The 23549-nt window shown below is 41.9% G+C and overlaps 1 protein-coding gene and 1 long non-coding RNA gene across 2 annotated transcripts; both read right to left on the reverse strand.

The window, feature by feature from the left end:
• Positions 1–17058: 17058 nt before the first annotated feature.
• On the reverse strand, positions 17059–20813 carry LOC308303212 (piggyBac transposable element-derived protein 4-like; the record flags this gene model as incomplete). Its single annotated transcript, XM_080747536.1, has 2 exons — positions 20682–20813; positions 17059–18770 (listed from the first exon to the last, which is right to left on the reverse strand). Exons 1-2 carry the CDS (start codon positions 20758–20760, stop codon positions 17059–17061), a joined length of 1791 nt encoding a protein of 596 aa, XP_080603662.1. The 5' UTR covers positions 20761–20813.
• Positions 20814–21565: 752 nt separating this feature from the next.
• On the reverse strand, positions 21566–22958 carry LOC308303406. The gene is made up of 4 exons (XR_013962986.1): positions 22260–22958; positions 21983–22057; positions 21739–21780; positions 21566–21628 (listed from the first exon to the last, which is right to left on the reverse strand). It is a non-coding gene; the product is annotated as an uncharacterized lncRNA (long non-coding RNA).
• Between the last annotated feature and the right edge of the window lie 591 nt (positions 22959–23549).

Here is a 23549-nt window from a genome sequence, read left to right on the forward strand (position 1 = left end):
TATAAGAACTCAATATATGTGTTGTGTATTACTGTGAAACTGGATCAAGTACTGTCATCATTTTCTATTTATTAGTTTTTTGTGCAAAGCACTTTGGGCTGTTTTTGATGTCATGAAAGTGCCCACGCCAAGTCTGAGCAGACTGATGATGAATATAATGACCCCCTGACCCCCATACAGACCACCCTTGGAAGCTGGCCTCTTTGACTTACCGGTATAGAGTAACAAAGTCATGACGTGACTCGCTCATCCCCCGGTTCCAATGAAGTAATTCTCTATGGAGAATAACATTGAGTCATCTTAAAATCGTCTCATATAAGCATTGCGGTCCAAAAATAAACAAACGGTCTTTGCGATATTGTCGGCGAGGTGGCTCTGTATAGTTTATGATAGTCAGTCACTCATATTTGATAAAGCCTGTTCTAGCGAAAATGTAACTAATTCGGCGACAGTAACATTAGCGTTTTCTCACCATCAGTTGATTCTTCATATCCATATGAGTCAAACCGCTGAGATAATTTGTTTATGTTTGGAACACAGTTCTTATATGACGCGATATGAAAAAGGTCTATGGGAATTCAGAATGAGGGAAGAAAACCGCGAACCAGGTAGGATGTGTAAATTACGTCACACTTCACTACTCAGTCAGGACACACAACACTGATCTGGCCATCTGACAATACACGAAAGAAGAAGTGAAGAAACTAAGAAAGGGAACTTGGAAAGACATTTTCGGACAAACCTCTAACCATTTGTCTCCATTTTCCCAGCTGAAGAAACTCATGAAACTCGGTCAGCGTTTTTTTCCAGAATGAAAAAAAAGAAAGAAGAAGAAGCGAGCAGATGCGGACACTTCGAGCAGCAGCTGCCTCTCCACTGTTAGGCTGTCGCATGTGGGCGGGCATGTTCATGTGTGTTCATGTAGCCTAGTGTTTGGGTAGGTTGGCCTGGAAGGGTGTATGACTCCCAGACTGAATTACAGGCCCACTCCAGCCCTGAAACCAGTCAATCTTTATTTATGAGATATGTGATCATTTCAGGAGGACTTCCAGCACAAACCTGAACCAGTTGAGCCAGATGAAGTCTGAACATATGTACCGACTGAGATGGAGTTCAAGGCCCTAAAGTTAGGCAGCAAGTTAGATCAAAGTGTATAAACAGGTGTGCTATGATGAAGCAATATTTAAAATACTTTGATGGAAAAGATGGCTTAGCCCATTTCGATCTGAAGCCGATTCTAAAAACACTTTCTATATCCTGATTCCTGACCCAAGTTTTCTAAAAGAAACATTTTATTCAAATAAATTACAAAAAATAATGTTGCTACTCTATACAGCAACAACTACACCAAAAGGAGTTCCTGGATTGAAAGGTATAATATATGTATTGGTAATCCTGGTCTAAATGTTAAAAAAGGGGAAATTGTTTCCAATTCCAAGTAGCACAAAAGTCACCAGTGAAGGGTTAACTGCTTCAAGGAGTGGCACGGTTAATGCACTGTAGCTACATGACAGTGACAAAACCAAAAGTAAAAACAACAGCAAAGTGACATACATAGGCATACAGTAGCTATCTACAAAATCGTCAAATCAACAGGATTATCTTGTAAACAGAGAAGACTTACTGTAAAGACATTAACAGGTGAGTGTGATAGGCTAGATATGGTTTTCTATAAGTACAGGATCAAAGGTTTATATGGCTTTATGTTTCTGCGTATCAAGGTCTATAAGGTCTAAGTTTGTCTATATCATGTTTCTCAGTACTACCCATTTCATCTACAAAAAAAGGTGCATTTATTTAGTATGGACCTATCTGTCCCTGGAACACATTTGTATCATCTTATAATAACCAGGCCTAAGAGCTTATTTTCAAAGGCCTTTGTGTGTGTGCATGTTTGTGTGCGTGCATGCGTACTGTATACGTAGTGCGTACAGTATGTGCGTGTGTGCATGCGCCTGTCTGTCTGTCTGTCTGTGTGTGTGTGTGTGTGTGTGTGTGTGTGTGTGTGTGTGTGTGTGTGTGTGTGTGTGTGTGTGTGTGTGTGTGTGTGTACAGTATGTGCGTGCGTGTGAGAGAGAGAGAGAGAGAGAGAGAGAGAGAGAGAGAGAGAGAGAGAGAGAGAGAGAGAGAGAGAGAGAGAGAGAGAGAGAGAGCAACAATAGGGTGACCATATTCTGAATCCCCAAAAAGAGGACACTCTACCCGGCATACCACACGCACGTACGCACGTACGCTCGCACGCACGCACGCACGCACGCACGCACACATATATATTAGCCCAAAATAATCATATTTAAACAAGATCGACCCCTCCACCCTTACTAGCACAAACAGTTGAGGCATTACATTTTGTATAACATGGTTCTATTGAGAAAATAGCAGATCTACATGCTTGGTAGATCGGCTATTTTCACAATTTCTGCCTCTAATATTTGTTTAATTTGCCATTTTAGAGGTACTCATACTGTTGAGTGAGAAAACAATGTTGCACATTAAGTTAATCATCTGGGGACCCCTCAAAATAATTTGGGGACCCCCCCTGGGTTCCGACCCACAGGTTGAGAACCACTGCCCTATAGAGAATAAGTGTATGACGTTTTGTATGCCGATTTGGAGTTAACTCCGCCCACTTCGGCCGCCATTGCCGAGGGAGACCAGTAAAAAAAAAAAAAAAAGTAAAAAAAAAAGAAAAAGAAAAAAGACTGTCTGTAGTTGCTTCTTGTCGGTGAGGTGGTGTGTAGGCTGGCTGTGTACATGTGTGTACATGTGTACTGATTAAAGTATTCAATCAATCAAATAACAGATGGCCACAGCAGGTATCTAATTCAAAACAATTAATTCAATTAACCAAAGACAAAACGGAGCAACAGGGCGACTGGAGAAAAAATAAATACAACAGAAGACCAGAATTGGAGATTTCCACAAGAGCTGAGTGTGTGTGGCTTAGATCACTCTTCTCCTATCTCTAACTTGGGTGTCTGTCACTCTAATTTTGTAATGAATATGCTGGTCTAGGATCAGATTAACGGGGGTGAAAGACCTTCTGTGCGTAATGCACGAGTGATGCGTCCGGCTGATGAGAAAGCACCAGCGTGAGCCGGTGAGCGTACAAGTACAACTATGACAAAGAAAAGGAAATTGACTTACCTCTGTAGATAGAAAATAGCCTAAAAGCATTCCTTTCTCCCTGGCTTTTGTTTCAATGTTAATATTATAGATTCCTAGGCAACCAACCATCAGCATTGGACAATAATAAGTCTACATTACATGATAAAGTTTACACCTCCGATCTGACTTCTGACAGTGCCTGTCAATCAGTTTACAGTGCACGGCTGCAGAAAGTGAGTGTTAGATTGATCATTGAGTAGACCTCGCACATGAAAGGCAGAGGCACGCACACGGGGCTTTTAACTCTCCTACTGCCATATTATTTATTTATTTATTGGGTCTGGTGCCATCAAAAAGCGGCTTACCTTTGCGACGTTATAGTAGATAGACAGACAGACAGACAGACATTTTTTTATTTTTTTTTATTTTTTTTGATTGTGCAATAGTGCACTTTGGTCTGCCAGGCAGCAGAGGGCGGCCTCATGCGAGAATGAATGTGAATTGTCCTGCTATGTGTTGCCGTACATTCAGAGCAGTCACTGGCTACAGAGCCTCCGGGCCAGAGGAAATCAACAAGGAAGTGAATTGTTCTCCGTTGATGTAACGCATAATGGATTTTTTACACCATCACCGCGGAAAATGTGTTTATAGTACACGGCCGCGCGACCCCTCATCAGCTTACAGTCATCAGACGAACGAACCGAACGAGCGCCGTATTGGCATCGAGGTTCTGTAAAAAATGGGGCGAACGTTAACGTTCAAAGCGTGGGGAGAGTTAATAGCCTAATCATAATCTCTCGGAACCTCGGAAATAAACGGATTTCGGGACAATGTCACGGGTCTCAAAAAAAAAAAAAAAAATCAGAACGGGACGGAATCAGACAAGACTGTTACGGGTAGGGATGGCCAAATGGAGATTTTTTCTTAACCGATAACCGAAAGGCCTTATCAGTTAATTAACCGTTAACCGTTAAGGAAATGTCTTCAAAAATGCGTTAAGGAAATGTGTTCAAAAATGCGCTATTTTAGCGATTTAAAAAAGGAAAATACACCCGTTTTTCCCCATAATAAAGTGCCATATTTACATTACAAACAATAAAACTAGGAGAAACAAGAATACAAATGTTTTCTAAAAGAAATGTGTTTTTGCATAGAAACGGTGGCATTGAAATGATCAGTCTGTAATGTGATGCGCTTTCGCCAGGCACGTGCGCACATACAGCAAAGGGGGCTGGAGCCCTTAACTTTTATCAACAGAATTGTCCACCAAAAGGCCATTCAGCCCATGCCTCTCTAACATTCTGTGCACTCCCTGGCTATCGCCTAACTAAACAGCCGCAGCGAGATGCTCGTATGTAGAACAATAACTTTCAATCGTATAACTTTTGGAATGGTTGAATCGGCTAAACGTGATGTCCATTTCATTAATTTTATCTCTCGCCCGTGTTTTGTGTGTGCTGATGCAGCGATCATTGAATTTGCGAGTCTGAGCTCAGCTTTGTTATTTTCGCATATCCTACTCTGTAACCAAGACGACTTTAGCGTTCCTCACGTCATCAACGTGTAACATTAGAAAGTTGTGTTTTAAGCTCTTCTTAAACAGGATTCAATGTGACGGGGTCTGTTTTGTAAAATCCAATCGACGACGGAGCATTTGTTGAATAAGTCAGCGTGTACGACTCGCGTCGCAGACTCTCAGTTGCGTGAATGCTCGATGTTACACAGACATTGGTGTCCCAGAAATGTGTGACCACAGCGCGTAGTTGCATGGTTGATGACTTGATGTTGCGTAGATATTGGTGTACGGGGCTTTTGGTGTGACACATGGGTTGATTTCCTTTTTCTTTTCTTTTTTATCGGTCAAAATTGACCGTTAGTGCTTACCGGTAACCAATTTCTTATCGGTTTAACGGTAACGGTTAGCCGTTGGCCATCCCTAGTTACGGGGCCACTCGGGTTTGGTTTTGTAATTTGGCATAAACATATATTTCTGTTGAATATATTATAGGCTATAGCCTACAATGAGATTGAGCAAACGGTTTTGTTTTAACAAGGACGCTGTCTGTCATAGACCCATGATGTTTACCAGGATAAGAAATAACACGGAAAGGTTGCTATTTTGAGAGAGAAATGTCCCGCAGATTGATTACATTTTGATATGGTTAATTTAGATGATAAGTAGCCTACAATCTATCTCTATATTACATACAGTAATAGTATCATCATGAGTAGGTTATGTAAACGTTGTAGTGCACTTGTTATTATTATTATTATAAGTGACGTCCCTCGAAGATGGCGACGGGAAATACGTCATCTGGAGCGAAACCCCTCCCTAACTCCGCCTTACGCTTATTCTCCATACCACTAATATTATTAGTTATGTATTTATTTTTGAGGGGGTTCCAAATTGAACCCCCTATTTTTGAGGGGGTTCCAAATTGCAGATCCACTGATTTAAAGTGCTCTTGACTCCTGTATGAACGTTCAGCTTTGTATTACAAAGAAACTAAATAAAATATCTCTATTGGTTTCTTCAAACCACCGTATCTTCAGCTTTACAAGGTTGTACAACATATTCTGTCAATTTAGTTAGCAGAAGAGCTCTCACCTCGCACAGACTGTCTTGTACTGCAGTGTCTAAATACCTTTAGTTGTGATGGAATTAATGGACACAGAAGTGCCAGCTTTTAATGCAGACTGCAGAGTGAACACTCTGCTTCTCATTTGGTCACCAAGACGAAAACACTGGCACTTTTCATGCATTTCATCAGTGTAACTGTAAACCGGCATAATCCCACCGGTCACAATAGTGACCGTAATTATTTTCTTCATTTATGAGGCTATAAAATGTTATTGAATGATTCATTCATGCATTTCCAGCAATTATTGAAAAGGTTAAAGGGTCCCAATTAAATATGTGCAGTGTCACATGTTAACTATAAATTGTCACATGACCAGAGCTGTTTACTTCCTGTCTGCACCAAGAGGAGAGAATGGAAGCATCAAAGCCCCAAAAGAAAATGTTAGTAAAGTATCTTAACATAAAGATGGGACCATGATTTTTGGTACACTTCTTCTTTAAGATGTCTAGTATTGGTGTATGCCTTTGCAATTACTCAAATGTGTTCAGTGTGGTCATAAAACGAACAAACATATCGACGGCAACAATAGTGACCGGTGGGATAATACATTAGCAACTACTGCTACTACACATAGCAAATTATTCTCTTTCTGCTGTTTTCTTTTACTTTAACTGGGGAATTCCCGGGGACCACCGACTCCTGGTGCTCCAGAACGGTTGCAAAAGTCGTCTCGCCCCCTAGTAGCCTGTAGGGTACTGTTAGTAATATGTGTTGTTTTTTTGTTTTTTTCTTGGTTCAGGAAAAATAGTATTTGTATGTATGTTCTTAGGCGCCCTCTCCTAATGTAGGGTTACTGTTTGTTGGTATGTATTGTTTTGTCTTCATGTGGGGACTACGGATGAAATTTAGCATTCTTGCTAATTCCGGCTTATTTACATTGCATTCATGTAGTGTTCATTAATATGCATTGTCCCGTCTAAATAAACAAATAAAGTAAAGTAAAGTAGTGGAGGACCCCCGCCACTGCAGCGCACATAAAATGCCGGCAGCGCACATAAAATGCCGTAACTCAGGCTAGGAGCGAACGGGAGAGCTGGGGCCGGTACCCACGCGTCCGCCTCGGCGGTGCTGAGACAGCCGTGTGTAGAGCGCCACCTTGTGGCAGACCCCCGCCACTGCAGCCCGCTAAAAAGGCCGTAACTCCCCCCCCCCCGAGCCACTTGACGGTCGCTTATCTCCCAATTATTGAGTCTTACTGGTATGTTGGATGAAAAATAGCTCCCAGACAAGGCATGCAACATTGCAGTGTATCAAAGTGAGAAAGATAATGTCCTCAGTGATTGTGATAGTGATGTGTCAGACATGGACTATTAGGGGCAAACAGGTTATTAGGGGCAAGCCAGGCTGTTGAATGCACGTGCTGAATTTATGCAAGTAGATGAGTGGAACGATGACTTACTAGTAAAACGCCTAAGGGCGACAAGCGACCTTGCCGTGAAGGGTGAGTTCACGCCATGTCTTGGCCATCTGACCAGTTATGTACGTATATTGGACCAGTTACCCATAATGTAGACCCCTGGTACCCATACATGGAGATCCATGTATATGCTGTGAGACCCCAACATGCTTATACTCAGTTATTTGTTATGTGAAAGTCCTATGACGTCTATGACATCTGACATCATACATACAATCCCTTTTGTGCCCATATATGGAGATCCCTGTCTGTAGAACCAGCCCCACAGATGGTGGTAGGTAAGTAATAAGATGAGGGATGCAGTATGGTGGATGGTAAGTACTGTAGGTAGTTAGATGAAGGACACGGTATGGTGGTTGGTATGTAGTAGATGAAGGATGCAATATGTTGGTGGGAAGGTACTGTAGATAGTTAGATGAGAGATGATGGTAGTAGGTAGGTAGGTAGACCATACTGCTGTGTTGGTTGGTAGGTAGATAGTTAGATCTGATGGTATGATGCAGTATGGAGGTACATAGTTAGATGATGGATGCAGTAAGGTGGTAGGTAGGTAGTTAGATGATGGATGCAGTATGTTAGGTAGGTAGGTAGGTAGGTAGGTAGGTAGGTAGGTGGGTGGGTGATAGATGCTGTAAGGTGGTAGGTATGTAGTTAGATGATGGATGCAGTTTTGTGGTAGGTAGGTATGTATGTATGTACAGTAGGTAGATGAGGGATTCATTATGGTGGTAGGTAGGTAGGTAGGTAGTTAGATGATGGATGCAATATGGTGGTAAGAGGGTAGTTAGATGAGCGATGCGGTATGGTGTGGTATAGTTAGATGAGGGATGCAATATGGTGAATGGTGTGTACAGTATGTAGGTGGTTAGATGAAGGGATGCTGTATGGTGGTAGGTAGGTAGGTAGTTGTATGAGTTGCTCTGACATCATGCTCACTCTCACGCTCTGACATCACTGTGATGTCAGGGGAACCAAATCCCTTTTATGCCCATATATGGATATATGGAGATCCCTGTGATGCCAGGGGAACCAAATCCCTTTTATACCCATTATGTGGAGATCCCTGATGTCATGAATATTAAGCCCATATCTGTGAATATCTATGGGTACCAGGGGTCTCTATATATGGGTAACTTGTCCGATATATATCACTGGCCAGATGCCCAAGATATGGTGCGACCTCGCCCTTTAGGGCGAGGTCGCTTTTCACCCTTAGGAGTCTTACTGGTAGGTAGTTTAATGAGGGATGCAGTATGGTGGTAGGTATGTAGTTATGGCCATTGGTGTAAGATTTTAACTTTCTAGGATAACTATATTTACTATATACACTTTAAAAGGTTGATACAACACATTATCCCACCGGTCACAATTGTGACCGAACATAAAACACACCTTTTCACCTACTTTTTCATGAAAATTTCAAAAAAATATGATTGATTATTGCAAAGGGTTACTAATGACACAATATTTGAATATTCTTATGTCTGGGAAAAATTCGGGATTAAACGGTTCTTAATTGCGTTGGCAGTGCTATCGTTCGGCTGAATCGGCTCTGCGCAGCGCAAGCTGACGAGCTCTGCTCTGAGTCTGGTCTGAACAGCGACGCATCTGAACGAGGGAGGGATTGATCGCAGTGGAGACAGCAGAGTAGTATGAATAATACACGTTTTGGGGTGGAAATCCGTCTTTCACGGTGTGTTTACAAACGAACCACTGAACGTGCATTGTAAATGCCCATGATTTAACGCTGATATGCGCGAAACCCCGGACATTTGAAGGAATCTATAAAACCTCCCCGGACAGGCCGGACAGCCCCCTAAAAGAGGACATGTCCGGGCAAAAGAGGACGTATGGTCACCCTAAGCAACAAGGTGTGGTGCAAAGTTAATGCAGGCTATAGTATCTCAGTGACTTATCAAAACCAGAAGTAAAAGAACAGAAGTATGACAACATCGCGTCAAGTTATTGTGGGGGTAAGGTGAAATATTGTATCATTATCTCTGCCAGGCTGAAAAGCCGGGAGACAAAGGCTATGCCAAAGGTTATTTCCACCCCTGTGTGTAAAGTACACACATGCAATGTGTGCATGCATGCGTGTGTGTGTGTGTGTGTGTGTGTGTGTGTGTGTGTGTGTGTGTGTGTGTGTGTGTTTGTGTGTGTGTGTGTGTGTGTGTGTGTGTGTGTGTGTGTGTGTGTGTGTGTGTGTGTGTGTGTGTGTGTGTGTGTGTGTGTTCGTCTGTGCAGAGCTAATCTTGGACCGATCAGCGTCAATCTCCCAGTTTACTCTAGGCCATTTCAGCCTACAAAGTTCATGGCACACCTTTGCATATACTGTAGGCCACAGCCATTTCTGAGACGTAAATGAAACCAATTACTTGGTGCTCCAGCTATAATGTGTGACATCCTTTATCTCCACCAGGCAGAAGGCATGGCCGAGACTAAGTTTTTCACCCTATCCGTCCCTGTGTGTGTTCATGTGTGTGTCCGTCTGTCTGTCTGCCCATCTGTGAGCAGAAGCGACATAGTACACAGACACTCCCTGTATGCCAGAGCATAACTTCTGCCTTTAATTTTTCAGATCGGCCTGTTCTAGCGCCACCAGTAGGCCAATTTATGCAAAACCTTTTTTTTCTATTACTCCTACAAATCACACAAATCGGTACACAGTATCTCTACTGCATATTATGTGATCAAGATGGATCTGTCTGGTATCTAAAGTTTGCAGGAGTGACAGTGCCTCGTTTTAAAATCATAAACGTGTCTGGTTTACGTGAGACTTTGCACGCACATTCCCACTAGGTCAACAAAGAAATGCAACCCTTAGCACTATTTTCACCAAATGCCCACCTGTTTATTGTTGAATATTCACCCATTATGACATGCTCAGTTCACTGAGATGACCTGATGTAAATGTGTTTTATGAATGTAAGAATTGACTTGACTTTCACTTTTGTTCTCAGTGTGTAGAAATGACATCTGCCAGCAGTCTCCTGTCTGAAGAGCAGTTCCTGTGTTCTATCTGTCTGGATGTGTTCACTGATCCAACCAGCACTCCATGTGGACACAACTACTGCAAAGCCTGTATCACACATTACTAGGACACTAGTGATGTGTGTCAGTGTCAACTATGTAAAAAACAATTCTGTAGGCGACCAGAAGTCTTTGTCAATATTTTTTATTTCTGAGATGGTTCATCAGTTCAGGAGTCTCAAGTTGAAAGAGGAATGTAAAGGAAAGAAGGCCGAGCTGGGAAAGACAGAGGCTGAAGTTCAGCAGATGATCCAGGAGAGACAAGTGAAGATTGATGAGGTGAAACGCTCAGTTGAGCTCAGCAAGAAAGATGCAGATAGAGAAATAGCAGACAGTGTGCAGGTCTTCACTGCTCTGATCAGCCGTATTGAGGGAAGCCAGGCTGAGCTCATTGATGTGATTGTAGAGAAGCAGAAAGCAACAGAGAAACAGGCTGAAGACTTCATTAAAGAGCTGCAACAGGAAATCACTGAGTTAAAAGAAGAGAAGCTCCGAGATACAGCAGCTCTCACAAACTGAAGACCACCTACACCTTCTCCAGAACTTCACATCCATCAACACTCCTCCACCCACAAAGGACTGGACAAAGGTCAGCTGGAGAAGACACTGGAGTCAGTGAGATTCAGTCCAGTAATGGCAAAGCTGTGTGCTGCTGAGCTGAGGAGGAACCAGCAATATGCAGTGGATGTAACTCTGGACCTCGATACAGCAAATCCCTACCTCATCCTGTCTGAAGATTGAAAACAAGTGACAGATGGAGACACAGAGAATAATGTCCCAGACAATGCAGGGAGATTCTCTAGTTCCTCTGTCTTAGCAAGACAAAGCTTCTCTTCAGGACGGTTATACTATGAGGTTCTGGTCGAAGGGAAAACTGAATGGGGTTTAGGAATGGTCAGAGAGCCCATCAACAAGAAAGAAGAAATCATACCGATTCCTGACATGGATTCTGGGTTATTGCTATGCATGAAGATGAGTACATAACTCTTGACTCTCCTCCTGTACTCCTCCCTGTAAGACAGAAGTTCGGTAAAGTGGGCGTGTTGGTGGATTATGAGGAGGGTCTGGTCTCCTTTTATGATGTGGAGACCAGAGTTCATCTCTACTCGAGAGAACCCCACAAAGATCATGTAGGTATATATGTATATCAGCTTGTGTTCCAGTTCCAATTTTGTCTACTCATTTACTATTTAAACATATTGTATCCTGTGCATACAACATCTTTAAAGGTCTGTATGGGATATTTTCTTCCAGATTTAGGCAATGACGTGAACTGTATTATGCTAACTGGCCAGCAGGGTGGGTCAGAACCTTCCCAAACAGCTACCTTGTAGTGCCATTGTCATCTCCCCTATTTAAACACAATTAGCTTCTTCTTCTTCTTCTTTCTCTCTCTCTCTCTCTCTCTCCTAGCACAGCACTTTCTTACAGGCCCAAAATATGTTGTATGGAGAGAGGCTGCAAGCATCATCTTACGGAAGACAGCTGGGTTTAGACACTGAGCTTTAAAATGGACTGTAGCCTATAGGGCTGTTCGATTTGGCCTAAAAATAAGATCCAGATTTATTTCTCAGAAAAGTCGATTTTCAATTTTGAATTGCATCAAAGAAAGTGCACGTCAGAGAAAATTACATTAATTTGGTGTCAGACGCTGGCTTATTATATTGCAGAACCTTGTCGTGTTTTAAGAGGACCGGGCTGTGGACTTTTTGCCCCGTGCAGTGCTCTAATGAGCGAGATCCGTACCAGAATTAGCCTAAAACCCATTATGGACGGGTACACATTAAAGTGTATTACCCCCTCAAGCCGGGAACACATTTTTGTGTATTACAGTACAGTGTATTACCCCCTCAAGCCGGGAACACATTTTTGTGTATTACAGTACATGTACAGTATGTAGTACAGTAATTTATGAAGAGCGCAAAACATAGCCTGTAGAAAATAATAGGGACCCCCGGGTTAATGTGGTTTACCTTGTAGTTAGAAACAAAGTATTACAAATATTACCAGCAGTGGTATTGAACCGAACATCTTCTGCTTAGTTACTAGGGGTTACTCATTCATTTAAAATTAAAATGCTACATTTTCATTTTATCAAAAAAAGAATATCAGATATATCGATCTAATTGAACAGTTTTGAATTAAGTCTGACTAGAAGCAAGGATTAAACATATCTCCATGCACAACCATACAAAGGAATGACCATAAGGGGATATCAAATGTATAGAGGCATGGATCCCCCTATCCCCACAGCAGTTCTAACCAATCATAGCCTGGTTTTACATACTTGATATGGACTGATCTCGGGATAACAGTTTTATACTGTAGTAGATAGCTGGATGTGTTTTATGTGCTGAAGGATGTATTGCTACCATTTTTTTTTATTTGTAATATAGCTATTATTAATCAAATTCTCCAATCGAACCAATACTTAAACTGAATTGAACTGAATTTACTTTTGGTGTTTCCAATTTACAAGTAAACTTAAGAAGACCAACAGAAACATGTCTGTACTGTGCATGAGAAGAGATATGTACACTAAATCACATAATACAAAATGGCCAGCCATTCCCCACACAAAAACAAATCTAATACAAATCTGATACTGAAGATGTAAATGTTGCCATTGAGTATATTTTACCATCCCTTGATAACAAATATTGTGTGTTGTGTTCAAATCACCAATCATTGAATTATTTTGAACTGCATTTTAGTATGGTACAGTAGCATTAGATTAAATAACTATTGGATAACATGTATTCATTCATGTATTCAAAAAACACATTTTCATCAACAAACATTCCACATGTGGTCTTCAAATGGTTCCGTAGTCCTCTCCTGGACTCACAACATGTCACAATACGATGTGTTTTGAGCAGCCAAATGTTTAGCCCCAGAAAAGGTAACATTAGCTGTTCATATTCAAATATAAGGACATTTAACATTTATTTTTAACTACATATGTCATTGTGCATGTGTAAATTAATGCGTTGATTGATTATAGTGACCAAAAATCACAGTTCTGTCTCTCTGTATGATTAATTCAAATGGCCCACCACACCACCAGAGGAGGGATTTACAGCATGTCTACTGTTACTGTACATGTAACATGAGTGATGTTATGATCAAGTATGTTGGACTTCCGTTGTTGCCACTCTCCCTTTACGCCAGTGTTTCCCAAACAATGGGTTCGTACCCAATTTGGGGCCACAGACCAATGTTTATGGGCTGTGAGATAATATCCCCGTGTTACTTTTTTTTCTTCTTTATAACATTTCCTTTTATTTTAGAATTATTATGTCAAAATATTGGAAAAAAAGCAGAATTTCAGGAAGATCTACAAGTTCACATGTCGTGAGCGGCTATTTTCACTATTTCTGGAAAAAAGAGCTTAAGGAGTAGGTCACCCCAATATAATTTGTTTTCAATTGATTACCCACGCCATGGAGACTTGAGTTCAACAATATTTTTTTTTATATTTGTCGAATTCCTAAGACAATAATTTGATTACAATAAATGTACCCCCATTGATTCTGGATGAAGACCCAAATGCATATGGGTCCCAATCCGGAATCATGCAATGAGGGTACATTTACTATAATCAAATTTTTGTCTTGGGAATGTCTCCATGGCGTGAGTAATCAATAGGTACAAATTCATTTTGGGGTGAACTACTCCTTTAACACATTTGCCGCCAAGGTTTCTTCCAAATCAGAAAAAGGTCCCTGCCACCATTCACTCCCATTCATTTTGAAACAGCTGTAACTTTGCTATATGAAGTGCTATATGAACAACAAACACATCAGGATAAACTTTAGGGTTTATTCTTTCATGTTGACGAGCGTTGAGTCTAAAAAAGGTTCCATGTAGAATTCCTTTGCGGTTGAATTGAGAGCATCATCCGCTAAATCTTCCCTTTCAAACTAGGTTCTGAGATAATCGCATTTTTATGTTTGACAATGCGACAGAACGGTCACTGTTGCCTCTATCTCAACATGGCCTATATGAAAAAGTATCTTTAGGATGTTTACTTTACTGTGAAGTAGACAAAAGTAAAAAAATATTCATCATATATAGTCATATTAGTCATATTTATAAAAAAATATATCAAAATAGTGCTCTGTTTTGTGGTAACCTTCAGCATTGTTTCGGCTGGAACTCCATGAAAGAATATGTTGTGAGTCATGATAATTTTTTTATAGAAACTAGGCAGCTGCATCATTATTTCCTGAAATTTTGATGTGCACATCGTCAAAGTACAATATTCCATATAATATTGTTTCACAGAAATGGATTTCAGAGATACACACATGTTTTTGATATAAGTAGGTCGGGAGTGGCTTGTTGTCGGTATCAGCCGGTAACACGCGGGAGTCTGTCCCCGTTACAATGCGCTAGACCCCTGGGAGATGGACTGCTGAGGTGGAGCGCCACACCTACCATCAGCTCCCAGTACTTGCCGCACAGCTTGCCAAGCTGTGCTACTCATACGCTGAGTTGGCGGTGCCCGGAATCGAACCCATGACCTTGCGGTACAAAGGCAAGAGCTCTACCGACTGAGCTACCCAGGCACAGTAATTACTTGTGCCACAGTAATAGTTCAACCAGGAATATTTCCAAATGTGATATCAAAATGGAATTGCTGAGAAAGTGTTCCTTATTCTACCCAAAAAAAGTACGTTTATAAGACGTTCTATTTTGAATTTATGACACAAAAGAAATTATTTTCTGACCCACATCACTTCTCAAGAGAAGAGAAAGGGGGTTTATTTGTGAAATATTGCCAGGCCAACATCAAATGCTCAACTGCATATCACAACAAACATCTCAGACAAACCTCCGGACTGCTGTCTTTCATTCTAAAAATAAAATGATGTCTGTTGACCTTATGACCTGCAGGTAGAAGGGCCTTGTCAACTAGAATGAGCTAGCTGGTTTGGCACCCCAAAGAGTTAATTCTGCATCATGACACAACACTGGTTATGGTTTATGTCCAAGGTTGTGGTATACAAATGGAACCAAATGGACCCTTACGGGTCCATTTGGTTCCATTTGTACACTCTCAGAGTACCTGTAATGGCCATTCAGAGCTAGCACAGTGTTGTGGTGTTACCAAGTTTCCCTTCACCAAGACTGCTGTCTTTCATTCTAAAAATAAAATGATGTCTGTTGACCTTATGACCTGCAGGTAGAAGGGCCTTGTCAACTAGAATGAGCTAGCTGGTTTGGCACCCCAAAGAGTTCATTCTGCGCAACAACACTGGTTATGGTTTATGTCCAATGACTTTGTGGTATACAAATGGAACCAAATGGACCCTTACGGGTCCATTTGGTTCCATTTGTACACTCTCAGAGTACCTGTAATGGCCATTCAGAGCTAGCACAGTGTTGTGGTGTTACCAAGTTTCCCTTCACCAAGACTGCCGTCTTTCATTCTAAAAATAAAATTATGTCTGTTGACCTTATGACCTGCAGGTAGAAGGGCCTTGTCAACTAGAATGAGCTAGCTGGTTTGGCACCCCAAAGAGTTCATTCTGCATCATGACACAACACTGGTTATGGTTTATGTCCAATGACTTTGTGGTATACAAATGGAACCAAATGGACCCTTACGGGTCCATTTGGTTCCATTTGTACACTCTCAGAGTACCTGTAATGGCCATTGGCATTCAGAGCTAGCACAGTGTTGTGGTGTTACCAAGTTTCCCTTCACTAAGACTGTTGTCTTTCATTATAAAAATACTGTAAAAGCTTCTGTTTGTCATTTGGCCTTGACAGACAGACAGAGGCCTTGGTAAACAAGAATGAGGTGGTTTGGCTCCCCCATGTGTTCATTCTGCATCATGACAACATGATGGCTGTAACTGAAGCACTACAGAGAATGTCATGTTGGACCCATGGCATGGCACCAACCCCTGCCTACTAATAATTAGTGATGGAAAGTAAGTACATTTACTGAAGTACTGTTATTGAATACAAATGTGACACTTTTACTATTTAGCATTCACCTCCACCAGGTGTTTTAGTGAAATATTGCCAAACCCACAATTTTCATTAGAAAACCACTATGGATAGTTGAATCACAGCTAGTTCTCTCAGCTGTCAAACAGTAAAAATGCATTCGAAAAAAAGAGTCAGAAATATCATTAGAATTCAGTTCAGTTCAGTTTATGTTCAGTTCTTTGGTGCATTGTACAAGTATACATTGAAAAAATAGAAGTAACAAAAATATGCATACAAACTTGCCCAAGTCCCTGAAGAAGTCCCTGAGAAGCAACGAGCTTGTTGGGCTCTACCCCTGGTAATGTTCTTGCATTTTTTTTATTACACTTATTTATTTATTTTCCCCCGTCACAAAAATATAAATAGAAAAAATAGAGAAGGTGCTTTATCTTCAAAGCTGCATCCTTTCTCTCACACATATGTATGAATTTGTTGATTGACTGGCCAAGTTGACCAAGAGCACTCCAAGGTGTGACATTTTATATCGCCGTTATATCATTACCAACAACAATAGCAATTACATCAATAGTGATAATAGTGGCAATAATCCATCCATACAGTATGTTATATTTTTGTTTTGTTATATTATAAAAATTATATATGACCTAGATTATTATCACCATTATCACTACCATATAATAATGAAATAAACAAAATAAATAGGAAAAAAGAAATCACAAGGTTCAATGTTCAAAGGTGCTAAATAATAGAAATAAACAAAATAAATAGGAAAAAATAAATCACAAGGTTCAATGTTCAAAGGTGCTAAATAATAGAAAATGATTTCTTCGCCCTCCGGAGCGCGTGTGTGTGTGCGTGTGTCTGTGTGTGTGTCTGTGTGTGTGTACAAAGAGCTCTTCACCTCTGGTGGTACAGGAAATAGCAGGGGAAGGGGCACAAGGCTGTATATCTGCAGCCTGGGCAGACAAACGGCGTTTCCTTCCGGACACCCTGGTGGCTGCAGACGTGGCAGGGACGATAAGGCTGCTGCTGACGGGCGGTGGGTCTGATCTGCTCCAACACATGACCTGAGAAGTCCACATCAAACCTGGTCTCAGGGTCTCTGTTGCGAGGTCCCCTAGGCGTGGGGCCAAGGGGGGCAGGGAGAGACGCGGCAGGGGGAGACGCAGCAGGGGCAGACGCAGACCTTCTGCGGAAGGTGGGGGCAGGTGCAGCTGGGGCATCAGGTGGGACATCACATGGGTCTTCTTGACCTTCTGCTTCCTCAGCCTCATCAGGTTTCGGTCTGGTCCAGGCTTTCACCACGAGCATGATGAACTTCTTCAGGTTCCTGCAGGTCTTGTCCTCTTCGTTGTTTGCCCTGAAGAGGATGAAGGCGTTGACGAGGGCGATCTGCATAAGGTATGCTACAAATTTAGATGACCACTTGATCGTCTTCCTGGTCCAGGGATAATACGAAATCCGTTGGTCCATCCTATCAACTCCCGACATGTAGTCATTGTAGTCGCACACGCAGAGAGGCCTTGTGATGGAGACAGTGATCCACGTGATTTTGCCGTTTTCATCTTCTGGCCCTTTTTTTCTCACCTGAACAGTTTTCATCGTATCCTGGTGGAAGCTGGATATCATGCGGACTATACGTTTGTCCCTCCAGGCCAGGACCATGACATCATCTGTGTGGCGAGACACTGTTTCCCCTACCTTCAGGTTAGACGGCTGCGCTTCACGGATGGATGGCGGTTCTCCCCTGTGCGCACGAAGTGTGCCACACGAGTGGATGCTGTGACTGAGGAGGAGCTGCGACATCTCAACGCTGTTGTAAAGATTGTCCTGGAAGACACGATAGCCCTGTCCCTCCAGGCCCTCTATCAGGAAGCTCACTGTGTCCATCAGGGAAGACTTGATGCCGCAGTAGGGCTTCATTGCGTAGCAGTAACCACTTTTTGAGTCGGCCAGCACGTAGCTTTTTATCCCATACTTTATGGGTTTCATCGGATTGTAGACTTTGAACTTCAGCCGTCCACGCCACAGGAGTGTTCCCTCATCAATGCTGATGTTTTGGTGAGGTTTGTACATCTCCTTGAATTTCCGGAGCAGCATGTCCAATACGGGGCGGATTTTGTGGAGTCTGTCCTCTCCGTCGATCTCCATGTTGTCACTGAAGTGCAGAAACCTCCAAATGAGCTGGTACCTGTTGCGGGGCATGGTCTTGTTGAAGTATGGCGTTGCTATGACTTCGTCTGTGGCCCAGTAGCTCTCGATGGTGGGTTTCCACACAAGGCCTGTGAGAAACTGTAGGCCCAGGAATGTCTTCATCTCCACCACTGTCACCTCCGTCCAAGCGCGGACCCTTGAAAATGGCAGCTTGTCGGCCAGCTTTGCCGCCAGTGCGTCGATGCTCTGTTTAGCATAGCGGTTGGTCTGGTCTACAATATGCTGAAGCAACTCATCATCGAGGAACAGCTCTGCATAGTCGACTGGGTTGTCTGAAAGAAGATCTGCTGCTTTCCCACAAGGGCCCGGAAGTCCAGTGAATGGAAACTGCCTGGGGCTCCAGCTGCGTTCATCAACCCACTCGGAAGCATCTCTTCTTCTGGGCCTGCCACCAACTGTAAATCATAGAAATACATTTACCATAAAATATATATATATATATATTGTTTTCATTCATGTGGTATGTATGTCAGGGTTTCCCAAACGTCTTTGTCTCAGTGCACCCCATAAATATTTGTTTTAATCCGAGGCACCCCTACATTATAATTTTCAACTTTGTACTTCAAGTTTTAGATCTTTTTTAGAACTGTATGTCATATTACTGTACGTACATATGTAAACATTTCCCCCAAATCATGAGCAACAATTGTGAATATCATTAGACTGGACTGTTCCTATTCTGCATCCCTATTCTGGTAGAGAACATTCACCTACAATATCCGATATACAAGTTCATGCCACATCACATTGTGACAAGTTGTGAGCTTGTAGATCGGCTATTGTTTGTGAACAGACGTGGTACACTGTAGACTTCAACTGTAAGTGATTCAACTGAAGTTACAAGGCACCCCTACATTATAATTTTCACTCCCAGCACCTTATATTTATAGCATATCGTCGTTGATGGGTGGAAACCTTGTATGTCCAAAACCGTTCCTTTTGTATTTATCATCTATACAATGCACCAAACTAGTGAAAACAGCCGATCTACAAGCACACAACGCCTCGCGATGCGAGGCGTTGTGTGCTTGTAGATCGGCTGTTTTCACTAGTTTTGTGCGACAGTCTTGTATGATGAAGCAGGGCTTTTCTTTACCAAAAGACGTACACATTTGAAACTTGGAGATGCAAGGTTTCTGCCCGACAGTGACGATAATTTAGTGATTATGTTGCAAGGAAAACGTTGAGATAATAGCCATTTTGGTTAGAACTGACTGAAAATAACTTTGTACTTCAAGTTTTAGATCTTTTTTAGAACTGTATGTCATATTACTGTACGTACATATGTAAACATTTCCCCCAAATCATGAGCAACAATTGTGAATATCATTAGACTGGACTGTTCCTATTCTGCATCCCTATTCTGGTAGAGAACATTCACCTACAATATCCGATATACAAGTTCACGCCACATCACACTGTGACAAGTTGTGAGCTTGTAGATCGGCTATTGTTTGTGAACAGACGTGGTACACTGTAGACTTCAACTGTAAGTGATTCAACTGAAGTTACAAGGCACCCCTACATTATAATTTTCACTCCCAGCACCTTATATTTATAGCATATCGTCGTTGATGGGTGGAAACCTTGTATGTCCAAAACCGTTCCTTTTGTATTTATCATCTATACAATGCACCAAACTAGTGAAAACAGCCGATCTACAAGCACACAACGCCTCGTGCTGCGAGGCGTTGTGTGCTTGTAGATCGGCTGTTTTCACTAGTTTTGTGCGACAGTCTTGTATGATGAAGCAGGGCTTTTCTTTACCAAAAGACGTACACATTTGAAACTTGGAGATGCAAGGTTTCTGCCCGACAGTGACGATAATTTAGTGATTATGTTGCAAGGAAAACGTTGAGATAATAGCCATTTTGGTTAGAACTGACTGAAAATAACTTTGTACTTCAAGTTTTAGAACTTTTTTAGAACTGTATGTCATATTACTGTACGTACATATGTAAACATTTCCCCCAAATCATGAGCAACAATTGTGAATATCATTAGACTGGACTGTTCCTATTCTGCATCCCTATTCTGGTAGAGAACATTCACCTACAATATCCGATATACAAGTTCACGCCACATCACATTGTGACAAGTTGTGAGCTTGTAGATCGGCTATTGTTTGTGAACAGACGTGGTACACTGTAGACTTCAACTGTAAGTGATTCAACTGAAGTTACATTGACAGATATCAAAATGATTTTGACCTCTATGGCCTTGCCATGCTGCAAGTAAAGCCAGAATAAGGATGGACATATTATGTGGCAGTGAGATCCAGTGTGATGAGCAGAAAAAGTTCTCACCACTTTTCTTCTTAGCCTTGCGGTGAACAGATGGGCCAGCAGCAGCAGCAGAAGGTGGTGGTCCTGGCTGGTCCTCCATCAGTGTGTCTGAAACCCCAGTGAAATAAAATCATGGCTCTCCCTCCATCTCAGTGTCCCTCATTCCATCCCATCCCATCCCATCCCATCAGTGTCCCAGTCCCGTCAGTGTGCGTCTGTAAAAATCATGCACATCAAAATGAAGTGCCATTTTTCATTTCTTGATATTAGTCAGTGTGCATATCAACATTTAGAATGATTATGACACCACATAATGTCATATTTCCAATTGAAAACTGCATGACTGAACTCTCACTTCTGCCAGTGTGCCAATGTTGGTACCTGTGCCTAATGTTGCCTAGGCTATCCCTGAACTACTGCTGTGGAAGATGGCTTTATTTTTTACCTGCATGGCTGGACGGAGATGGCCCTTGGTCAGCAGGGACAATCCCACTCCCCTCTGCGTCCTCTGTAATAAAGGAAGAAAGTATATACAGAATGTAAACTACATGAGTGGACTACAGCAGCAGCAGAAGGTGGTGGTCCTGGCTGGTCCTCCATCAGTGTGTCTGAAACCCCAGTGAAATAAAATCATGGCTCTGATTCCATCTCAGTGTCCCTCATTCCATCCCATCCCATCCCATCCCATCAGTGTCCCAGTCCCGTCAGTGTGCGTCTGTAAAAATCATGCACATCAAATCAACGTACTATTTAGACATTTAGCCATCATCTGAGTGACTGAATAAGCTCATATGTCAAATGCAGTTATCCTATAATGCATCTACTTTGGTAATGTTGGTACCTGTGCCTAATGTTGCCTAGGCTATCCCTGAACTACTGCTGTGGAAGATGGCTTTTTTTTTTACCTGCATGGCTGGACGGAGATGGCCCTTGGTCAGCAGGGACAATCCCACTCCCCTCTGCGTCCTCTGTAATCACAAATTATTTCCCATTTAGGAAAAGGTATATACAAAATGTAAACTACATGAGTGGACTACTGCAATGCAAGATGGTTTTTGTATTTACTGTATGTACGTACCTGCATGCCTGGACTGAGTCAGGAAAATCTCTGCATCATCCTCTGTAATCAAATAACATTTTCCATTGGGGACAAAAGGAAAATAAATTAGGAAAATATATATTCAACCCCAGCATCATGCTCTGTCATGCATGCATCTGTGTGGTCCATGACTTTGATGTATATTATACATACATTTGAACAACAGAAATGTGATTTTATCTAGTGCAATGCAAGATGGTTTCTGTTATTTGTATTACTATACCTGAGGAAGACTCAACTCTTGCCCGGCGAGTACCTGCATGCCTGGACTGAGTCAGGAAAATCTCTGCATCATCCTCTGTAATCAAATAACATTTTCCATTGGGGACAAAGGGAAAATAAATTAGGAAAATATATATTCAACCCCAGCATCATGCTCTGTCATGCATGCATCTGTGTGGTCCATGACTTTGATGTAAATTATACATACATTTGAACAACAGAAATGTGATTTTATCTAGTGCAATGCAAGATGGTTTCTGTTATTTGTATTACTATACCTGAGGAAGACTCAACTCTTGCCCGGCGAGGCTCCTCTCCTCTCTCCTCCACCTCCTCCTCAGAATCTGAAAATGTATAGGTTTGCAGCAGGGACGTGCAGAGAATGTTAGATATTTCAAAAAGGCCTTTTGTTGGAAATATCACAAATAGCAGACGTATCACACACCGAAAAAATAGCAGACCTCCAACGTGTCGCTGCGCGACGCGTTGTGAGCTTGGAGGTCTGCTATTTTTCGGTCTGTGATACCACACTGAACTAAGCATAATCAAGTCAATACTTGCGATGTGCCGTAACAGCATGGATTTCTACACAGAGAGGGCAATTCTTTCAACATAAAATGCTGCATTCAAGTTCAGGAGAGTTTGGACAAGGCAATTCTCTTGAATGCTGCCTTCATGTGTGGCATGGAAAGAGGGGGCATTTGCATTTCTTTCACCATAGTGAAAACTGCATTCATGGTCTGGAGAGAGGGCACTTTTTTACTTGTGAGCTTGGAGGTCTGCTATTTTAGATGTGTGATACCACACTGAACTAAGCATAATCAAGTCAATACTGGAGATGTGGTGTAACAGCATGGATTTCTACACAGAGAGGGCAATTCTTTCAACATAAAATGCTGCATTCAAGTTCAGGAGAGTTTGGACAAGGCAATTCTCTTGAATGCTGCCTTCATGTATGGCATATGGAAAGAGGGGCATTTTCATTTCTCATTTCTCATAGTGAAAACTGCATTCATGGTCTGGAGAGGGCACTTTTTTACATACAGATATAGCCCCCTTTGATGTCTGTGTGCACGTGCCTGTTGTGCAGTGTTTTTATTTCTTGTTTTATGAATTGAATATAGGACACATATGGAAACAAGTCAGCATAGATGAGTTTCCTTTTATAGGAAGTTTGTTTGACTGCATTTCTGCAGCAGCATCATCATCATTTATCTGTGCCAGGAAAAGAAACTGTACGTTTTGTGCATGTTGGCACAAAAAAATAAAGAAAAGATGAATGATGAACACAAAATCCTACTTAGGATCCAAGTGACTGATATGTTATAAAATACATTTGATTGTATAGGCAGCAAAGACATTTTCTGTGCTTCCTTGACTTTTATTTGACTGTTTGCATTTACCCCTGCCTGGGTACAGCAGGGGTATGCAGCTGGGGGTCGGCAGGTTAGTTACTTAGCGTCGGCAGGTTAGTTACTTAGCGTAAGGCAGGTTAGTTACTTAGCGTCGGCAGGTTAGTTTAGCGTAAGGCAGGTTAGTTACTTAGCGTCGGCAGGTTAGTTACTGAG

This window comes from Nannobrachium achirus (assembly GCF_963921795.1).
Source record: "Nannobrachium achirus genome assembly, chromosome: 18".
Classification (NCBI taxonomy): Eukaryota; Metazoa; Chordata; class Actinopteri; order Myctophiformes; family Myctophidae; genus Nannobrachium; species Nannobrachium achirus.